The sequence below is a fragment of the Brachycentrus maculatus genome, unplaced genomic scaffold, assembly GCF_059751285.1.
Source record: "Brachycentrus maculatus isolate JH-2025_06_01 unplaced genomic scaffold, ASM5975128v1 h1tg000233l, whole genome shotgun sequence".
In the NCBI taxonomy this organism is placed as follows: domain Eukaryota; kingdom Metazoa; phylum Arthropoda; class Insecta; order Trichoptera; family Brachycentridae; genus Brachycentrus; species Brachycentrus maculatus.
In genome coordinates this window covers 69131-78982 of record NW_028280984.1, presented here as the reverse complement: position 1 = coordinate 78982, position 9852 = coordinate 69131, and the positions used below count along the sequence as shown (strand labels likewise).

General features: G+C 29.6%; 1 protein-coding gene across 1 annotated transcript; it reads left to right on the top strand.

The window, feature by feature from the left end:
- The first annotated feature begins 5046 nt into the window (after positions 1-5046).
- On the top strand, positions 5047-9791 carry LOC148306670 (O-acyltransferase like protein-like). Its single transcript, XM_088264555.1, has 6 exons — positions 5047-5247; positions 5967-6157; positions 7485-7614; positions 7742-7931; positions 8795-8940; positions 9783-9791. The coding sequence occupies exons 1-6, from the start codon at positions 5098-5100 to the stop codon at positions 9789-9791; spliced, it is 816 nt and encodes a 271-aa protein (XP_088120681.1). The 5' UTR covers positions 5047-5097.
- Positions 9792-9852: the final 61 nt, after the last annotated feature.

Below are 9852 nucleotides of genomic sequence, written 5' to 3'. Positions count from 1 at the left end.
TTTTTAAACGGGCGTCGACTAATTACACTTTTGTAACTGGCCGTTCTGATGCATGTTTTTATTGCATTCTCTATTTTAAATGAGCTCTCATAAATCTATACAATTCATGAAATATCATAATATGAAAGGATCAGTATTAATAAAGTAATAAACATTATTTCAAATGGATTTTAATGTCGAGTGTGACAGTTCAAACGCATTTACAGAGTTGAATACGTTTGTTATAAAAGCAAATATGTACAGGCGATTCCGGTTTATTGGGCCGCATAGGTGGATTAGTAGGGCAGCTATCATATTTATAAATCTATCAAAAATGGAACCCGCATGTAGAATGTAACCGAAACCATTGCATATACATATATATGTATATACTGGTTTAAAAAATGAATGCAATATGGATATCCAATAATGGGTAGAATGTTACACAAATGTACAAAATTATTCAAATTTAAATTTTTTTCTAAGCACTGGGAACTGGAAACTTCCACATTCTTTCAAATAAATAAAAAAAAAAAAACAAATATGTTTAATGTCAAGTTGAGACCAATAGTAGTCATTTTATGTTTAGCTTATAATTATTCGGTTTTATTTTTTAGAGGCACTAGTTTATATCTAAAACAAATGTGCAATGACAAAAACAATGTAAATAAAAGATTAATATATAAAATATATATATATATATATATATATATATATATATAAATATATATATATATATATATATATATATATATATATATATATATATATATATATATATATATATATATATATAAATATATATATATATATATATATATATATATATATATATATATATATATATATATATATATATATATATATATATATAATATATATATATATATATATATATATATATATATATATATATATATATATATATATATATATATATATATATATATATATATATATATATATATATATTTATATATATATATATATATATATATATATATATATATATATATATATATATATATATATATATATATATATATATATATATATTTATATATATATATTTATATATATATATATAAATATATATATATATATATATATATATATATATATATATATATATATATATATATATATATATATATATATATATATATATATATATATATATATATATATATATATATATATATATATATATATATATATATATATATATATATATATATATATATATATATATATATATATATATATAAATAAATACTTGTTATTTCAATGCCTATCTTTATTTGTTACATCTTAAAAAAATCATTCAACTGTCAGCTTTCACGTTATTTTCAAACTTTGCCTTAGGTTTTTCTTTTCCTCATCGATAAAATAGTCATCTCCTTTGCTTTTATCTGGGACGATGGATAACATACGATAAAACCGTTTTTATATGGGTCTCGGCTTTATTGTAGCTTTATCAGGGGTTGTGGTTCGGTCATGATCGCAGCTCTGATTCCCGGGACATATCGAGGGTATTTAGGTGAGAGACATTAACTTTCATTTACGGGATTTCGCAGTTGTACAAAAAAAAGAATTTTCAGTGGCTTCCTTGAACCTCTCCTCTTAATTTGTTTTATTTTGTTATTTTATTGGTGTGACTAATTTTGAAATTAATATTCCCCTCCTTTATACACACACACACACACACACACACACACACACACACACACACACACACACACACACACACACACACACACACACACACACACACACACTCACATATATATAATGTAACAGGTCTAAATAGTAATTAAAATATAAAATAAAAAAAAACTGTTCTATAAATAGGGAGAGGGTAAGTCAGGAGGAGAGGGTTAGTCAATGGGGCGGAGTTTGAGTCAAAGCAAAAAGCAAAGGTGAAGAATTTTACGGAAAAATGTATGTTATTTTAATTTTCATTTATTATTTATTTTTTTCAATTAATATTATAACATTTTTTTAACAATAAAATTCAATTTCTATAAATTTCTACTTAAATTAATCTTATAATTTTGGTAATTTTTTTGTTTGTTTATAATATCATGTTATACATTTAAGAATAAATATATATTACCGGGGAACATATATATTGTGCGGTTCCCGACCATATTTTCCCTGTACTGGACATGCTCAATATGTTTTTGCTCTTTAATGTCTATAAATAATTTCTCAGCCGTTAATAAATAAAATATTACAAAATGCTTGTCAAATTAGTATTTATTGTTTTCATGTTCAAAAATATAAAGTTGTTTATTCTAGCTGAACGCTTAGCCACCCCAATGGAGGTTGTTTTTGACCGTTCGAACGTTTCAACAACCCCTCGATTGGAGTTTTCCCTCGGTGACACTTTTGAAAAATGGGAGCTAGTGGAAATTTTCGGATTGTAAGCAAAATATTAACAAATAACCCTAAAATTATATTTATGTTCTCTTGAATTTATGTTTGTTTTTTTATTAAATATCCACTGAGGATAAAATACACTCAAAATGATTCCTTGATGGTCCCGAGTTCGATTCCCAGGGGGAGTGAAAATAAATATTGGTTGTTTTACACTCAATATTTATTAATATTACCCTGGACTGGTCCCTGAAGCTCTGGAGTGATCACCTTGCCTTTACGTAAATAAGATCAAGATAACACTGCGCCAATACGATTCAATGCCCTATACACTATTGGGTGCGGATAAGGGTTTTATTCAAACTGAAGATATGTATATTGAAATTATCCTTCATTTCGTGAGGATATTTATCGACAAATGTAACTTCAGCGACTGGTAATATATAAGTAAATCACTCTTGGTTTATCCAAAATATAGTACAGTTTTTCACTGAGTATTTAATTTTGAGACAGTTTAATTAATAAATGAATGCTTAAAAGTTTTTTTATGTTTCAGAGTATTTTTTTCAATATATGGTCTCATAATACTAACGAGCACATTTTATGACATTAGGTGGATGTACAGACAGCAAGGTAATTATTAAAACAATTTCTCAATACTTTATAATTAATTTTTAAATTTTATTGATTGTTACATTTTTTTGACATCATAGCACTTCTCAAATTTATCAAGGTTTTCAATTATGGGTCGAATGGTGAATATTTCACGTGTGTACAATGATCACTTAACTAGAACATACGTTCATTTTCTTATTTTTTTATGTTGAGATGTTAAAAAAATGAAAAATAACTCCTAGGTGAAGAAAACCCTAATGTGTGTGCAAGTAATTTGACGAACTCAAAGTGTTGTTATCATTTTTTATTTATTCAATGATTTATATGCAATAAACTTTCATCTCATAAATAATATGTCATTAAATATTACTATGTTTTTGTCTTAGGTATCAAAGCATCGCAGAACGTAACGCTGATAGCTTTTTCCTTACGTTATAACTTCAAGATTCTAACTACCCTTGAAAATAATAAAAATCGCAGTCCATTGAAATGCTTGAATGGGATAAGGGTGTTGTCAATGTTTTGTATTATCCTCGGACATAGATACGTTATCAATTTCAACCTCCCTGGACAGAATATAATCGAGTCCACAAAAGTAAGTATTGATTTGCACTGGATTGCATATAAAATAATTTACGCGCATTGACACTCCTGAATATTTTACTTTTTGTAAGTTAGTCCTTTCTCCTGTACGCCTACGATATATGGGCATTTGGCGGATAAATATTTTAAATACATTTTTTTAACTCCTTACCTTTCAATAACTCATTTTTTTTAAAAACATAGATTTATTTCAAAGAAAAACTTCTTTTTTTAATACAAAAATGTATCAAACAAGAAAATCAATTGCATTAAATGTTACCTAGATTTTATCGGATTGTGGTCCCGTGTTTAGTGTCGCGGACTCTTAAGTCAGAGTTTCTCGATTCAAACCCACTCTACCACAATTTGATACCTATTTCTATTAATGTGCCGCTTAGGCTCACATAAATAGTATGAAATGGAAGTATTTTTGTAAATAATAAAAACACAAATATTTCCTTTTAAAATCAACAAAAAAAAATACATAAAATAACGTTGCGGACTATTGATTGAAGGCAAAATAGAAGGTCGACGAGGTGTGGGCAGGGAACATACAAGGCTGAGTGGGGATCGAAACCACCGAGGCGCTGTTTGGAGCTGCTCAAAACAAGGACAATTACTCTCAAGTGATATCGTGAGAACCTGGCATGATACGCACAGAAGAAGAAGATGCGCATTGATATAATAAAAATTTGTAATTCTATAATATTTTGTAAGCGATTGTGTTTTTTGTTGTGAAAATTTAAATTCTTATCAAATTTCAGTGGGTGCAAACATATGAAGGTATTTTAATACTATCCTCGACGTTATGCGTTGACACATTCTTTTTGTTAAGCGGAATACTGCTTTCATATATATTCTTCAAGAAGCCCGAAACACGTAAGGAATTTTTCTGTATAAAGATGTCGGTACATGAGAGATAAAGAGTATAATGCCAAAGCCTTCCCCTCATTGTCTATGTTCGCAACAATATAAAATTAAATTTATAACCCTTATCCGCATCTAATGGTGCATAGGGCACTGCATCAAATTGAAGCAGTGTTATCTTGATCATTACTTACATGAAGGCAAGGTGATCACTCTTGCGCTTCAGGAACCAGTCCAGGGTAATATTAAATAAATATTACAGTGTTAAATCACTAATATTTATTTTCACCTCCCCCCCCGGGAATCAAACCCGGGACCTTCAGCACGGGGTAGCTAAACACGCTGACCATTACACCACGGAGGCGGACAAAATTAAAAGAAAAAAAGAATTAATAAATAATTAAATATAATTAAGAAACAGCTCCTATTCCCAACCTTCAACGTCCCAAAGATCCAACTAAAAAATTAGGAATAAGCTTCATATACGGCGTCTAAATATGCTACAGAATGCATCGAAAAACGTATGACAAAAGATTTTAAGAAATAGTGGTATTAACTAAATGAAAACATAAATTAAAAAGTATAATTTTTACCCGATTTTTTTTTCCAGAAACATTGCGGAAAATTCCCCTATTTTACTTGCACCGCTTTGTACGCCTGACACCATTGTTTGCAATGCTTATTTTCTTGCACGTATCCATTATACCTAAATTTGGTAATGGCCAGTTTGCGACAGTGTGGACCACTTTTATGATAAATCCCTGTAAGGAATATTGGTGGAGTGCACTTCTGTTTATTCAAAATTATGTCAATCCAAAGACAATGGTAAGTATAGAATAGTTTGTAATTTTTGGAGTTTTTTACACATCATTAAATTTTAAATTATATAGAAAAAATTCATTGTGTAATATTGTATCAATTACAATTTTTTTTAATTCGTAATATACATTTTCTTAGATGAAGAAGAATATAGAAATCTGGGATCTTACAGGGCTAACGAATTGTCGTACGCTAGTTTTAGAGATTGCTTTGTATGCGCGTGACATTTAACACACAACCTATGATTGATATCCATCCTACTCAAATTCAAAGCATGTAATATGAGGTTCAATTGAAGTATTAATATAACTTCCGAAAATTGGAATAGTATGATGTGTTGTACATATAACAAAATTTCTTAAACCAGCTTGGTCGTAAACCCTGTAAATACCCTGACATTCATATTATTTTTCATCTTTGTTAAGATTTCAAACTATTAAAAAATATTAACCCTGTTTCAATCGTTAACAATTTTTTTCACATTTTTATTTTTTATATACTTATTTAATTTTTTTATTAAGCTTCCACTCGTTTCTGAGTGATGTAAATATAGCGTTTGGTGAACAGTAAACATAGCTTATTTTTAGTAAAATATGAAAAATATAAACAATGTTAATATTTCTGAAATATATTAATAAAATCTTGATGTAAATAACTCCTAAGTAGAGAGAATAACCTAGAATTTGTGAACAGCGATTTGGACTCATTCAACATATTATTTTCAGTGCTTCTCACAGACGTGGTATCTGTCTGTTGACATGCAGCTATATATAATGTCTCCTATCATCCTATTTCCAATATTGTGGTGTGCAAATATTGGTTTGATATTGGCTGCAGGGTGGGTATTAGTTTCCCTACTCGTTACATGGTTTATCTGTTACGCTAACTCTTGGTGGGCTGCTGAACTTTCCCCTTTGTAAGTTGTTTATATGTTTACCCCCAATTAATTAGATTTATTTTTAGCAGATCTCATTCATTTATAGGAAAACTATTATTTTATGTTACACTTTGTACATACTAGTTGGATGTACTTACGTATTAAAACGAGGTAATTTCAAAATTTTCGAAATTGAATTCAATATTAATAAAAATTACACATATTATAAATATTAGTTAATTTACACCCTAATATTTATTTAATACCCTAGACCGATCCCTGAAGCACAGGAGTCATCAACTTGCCTTCATACAAGTAACGATCAAGATAATACTGCTTCAACACGATGCAGTGCCCTATGCAACATTGGGTGCGGAAAAGGGTTAAAGAGAGAAATATTACACAAATAAATTTTTGAGTAAAATAACCTTTGTGTCATTGTGAAGTGCTATGAAAACGTCAGTTATATTAGTATTTAAGTTCTTATTGTGATTTTTGTTCACCGATTTCGAAACGCTTTCGATTTCGAGACGGGTACGTCTCTTCGTCAGGATAATGACTACACTAACATGCAAACAAAATTTGCATAGTAAGCGATCTAACATTTTTTTAAAGTTTATATTTGAGGAACTAACTTTGTAATTTTCTATTTAATAATTAAAATTTAACTTTGATTTAAAATCAATATAAATTTATAATGATTTTAAAACAAATTTATATTTTAATAACAACATTGTTTAATTGAATGCCATGCTCTTTGCACCATTAAGTGTGGATAAAGATCAGTAGTAGTAGTAGTAGTAAATACACAGTACTTAGTGGCGACGTCTAGTGAATAATCCAATCATTTTCAACAATACATGTAAACATATTACTTATATGAATCACTTTTTAACGCAGAAAGCAAATGAAATCAGTAAACCAAGTTCCTAATCAATTTTGTAAAATACTCGTTTTATCACAATGACAATGACGTTATTGTGATAAAAATGATATTTGCAATTTCTCTTTGTTACACCATATTAAAAAATCCAAACTAGCAGTGCACTAGGAAGTATGGAAGATATGAGGAAGGCTGAGAGTAGACGAAATGCAATAAAAACGTGATTATTCAGACTTATTTGCTGTAAAACGATGTATGATATTCGAATGGTGAAATAAGGAACAAACGTCATGAAGAGATAAACATTATCTATAAAATTATGACAGGTTTATTTATATGTGAAACGAAATAGAAAAGAAATAATCACTTAAAGACTATGAGCCAAAACTTTGTAAAATAGATGTTTAAATGGTATGGATAAATAAGTTACGCAAGGCTGAGATAAGGGTTATTTTTTTCATTTTTTATTTTTTATTTTTTCAGTGACCCAAATAGGGAAAGCCATATGTATTATTATTACGCAACTCACTCAAGGACAACTCCTTGGCTAATGGGTGTTCTTGCTGGATATTTCTTCAGGTTTTACAAAATGGAAAATATCAAAATAAATAAGGTAATTCATTCTAATTATATAACAATAAATAAAAAGCCTCAAACCATGATTTGGGTAAGAATATTGTATATATTTAATGTGATTTTTGAAAATTTAATATACCTAACTAATTATTTTTAATTAAAAGTTTTTAGTTTTTGTGGGATGGATTTCGAGTTTTGGATTAATAGGAGCAGTTCTATTAGCGATGAAAAACTTGCAAAACTTTTCGCATAAGTTTTCTTACCTTGAAGACACAGTGTATCTTACATTTAGTAAGCTTGCTTGGACTTTGGCTGTTCTATGGATCATCTTTGCGTGCGTTTATGGATATGGAGGTAGATATTTCTCATACTTATAAAAGTTGTTCAGAAAACAATGCTGTAAATATTTCCCTGTTATATTGGCAACATTTGTTATTGTGTTTTCTCACGGCCATAGATCCGATATAGTGCCTACCAGAATTAAAGACGTGATGTTAGAGAATTCGAATATAAAGTGATTGGGAATTCTGGAATTATCTATCGTTCAAATGACTCAAAAATCGAGCTTTGTTCTTATAAAGGCTCCAACTTTTCACGTTTCAAAGCCTAGTCTTACTTGTGAGTGTGTTTACTCTTCATGTCTAAAGTTACTTTGGTTTAATGTAATTCATGATTGTAAAATTTTGGACAAAAGGAGTCGCTATCTCGTTAAAGGTATAATATAGTAGTAAGATTTGCGGTAGACTGTCATCAACAATATCAATATATTGCACATTGTTTTTTCTATAAACTTAATATAAAGTAAAAAGTAGACTGTATGTAGTAAAAATGTGATCACTTAAAATACTGTGAGGCAAAACAATGTAGTCGATCACGATTATAAAAGGAGAGAGTGACCAGTCCCGTACTCCAGATTGATAGATAAATGAGTGGAATATATTTGATGGGATGCAGACGACGTTAGTAAAGGAGCTCAGGGTAAACAATATCTCTATTGGAAGGGAAAGGGAATAAGGAATAAATAAAAGAAACGATACAAGGATAAATTGAGTATAGTAGCAATTGCTAGGTCACTTGTAATTTCATTTATTTTTTTTAGTCCCAAAAATAATTTTAGTAATGTAACTACTGATTTGAAGAAAGTTTGTTTCTGTTTTTATAGTAAAATAAACTTTAAACCCGAGATTGTATTTTACTTAATTTTCAAAAAATTTTAGGCCCGGTGAGCTGGTTTTTGAACTTGCGAGTTTGGGAGTTATTGACTCGCCTCAATTATTCTATGTTCTTGGTTCATGTTCCTATTCAGTACATGTCTATCATTATCAATTCCCCATCAACTGCGATTTTTAAATATTCTGGAAATGTAAGTTTTTGTGATTATTTAAAACTAGTTGTAAAAGGTCACGTGTATTGCATTATTTCAAAGAAATTGGTGAAATTTAAAGCATTCAAAAGTGATTAATCAAAAATTATAGAAGATTAAAAACAAAAAAAAAAAAAATTGTTCGCCTCCGTAGTGTAATGGTCAGCATGCTCGGCTACCGTTCTGGAGGTCCCGGGTTCGATTCCCAAGGGGGTCAAATAAATATAAGTGATTCAATATTACCCTGGACTGGTCCTGAAGCGGGGGGCTGATCACCTTTCCTTCATGTGTAGACGATCAAGATAACACTGCGTTTATATAAAACAGTGCCCTATGCACCATTGGGGTGCGGATAAGGGTTTTTTTTATATATATATTTATATAAAAATTAAACAAACGAATATTCCGTTTTTCACAATATTTCGGATGTGTTTAAATCCTTGTTCACAAATCTGGGTCTCTCTCTCTCCCCACTTAACAGTTAAGAAGTAGTGTGGTTGTCAACCACGTAGAATGGTGAACGTCACATGTGTGCAAAGTAATCGTTTAACTGACCTGGTGACCTGGAACGGATCATAAGCCCTGTAAATACCCAGACTCCAATATTCTTTTTCATCTTTGTTGAGATGTGAGAATGTTTGAATAACACCTTAGTGAAGAAACCCTGAATTGTGAACAAGAATTTGGGATATTATATAGATACATCTACATTCCACCCATGATTGACGACCACACTACGAAAATTCTGGAAGTTGTATTTATACTTTGATTGACACCCTTTTTTTGACATGAGTGTTTTTGACACCATTTATGGCTAAATTAAGTACTTTTTCAATAAGCAGATACCTTAATGGAATGTAATGCATGATTTTCCTCAAATTTCTTTCCATACTAGGAGACGCCAATTTCAAA

What these genes read in the sequence shown, in the direction of transcription:
- LOC148306670 (XM_088264555.1), top strand. Translation starts at nt 5,098, where the DNA reads ATGCTTATTTTCTTGCACGTATCCATTATACCTAAATTTGGTAATGGC. An exon ending in ATGTCAATCCAAAGACAATG is followed by an intron (nt 5,248 to 5,966) that starts GTAAGTATAGAA and finishes TATTATTTTCAG; the next exon opens with TGCTTCTCACAGACGTGGTA. An exon ending in GTGCGTTTATGGATATGGAG is followed by an intron (nt 7,932 to 8,794) that starts GTAGATATTTCT and finishes AAAAAATTTTAG; the next exon opens with GCCCGGTGAGCTGGTTTTTG.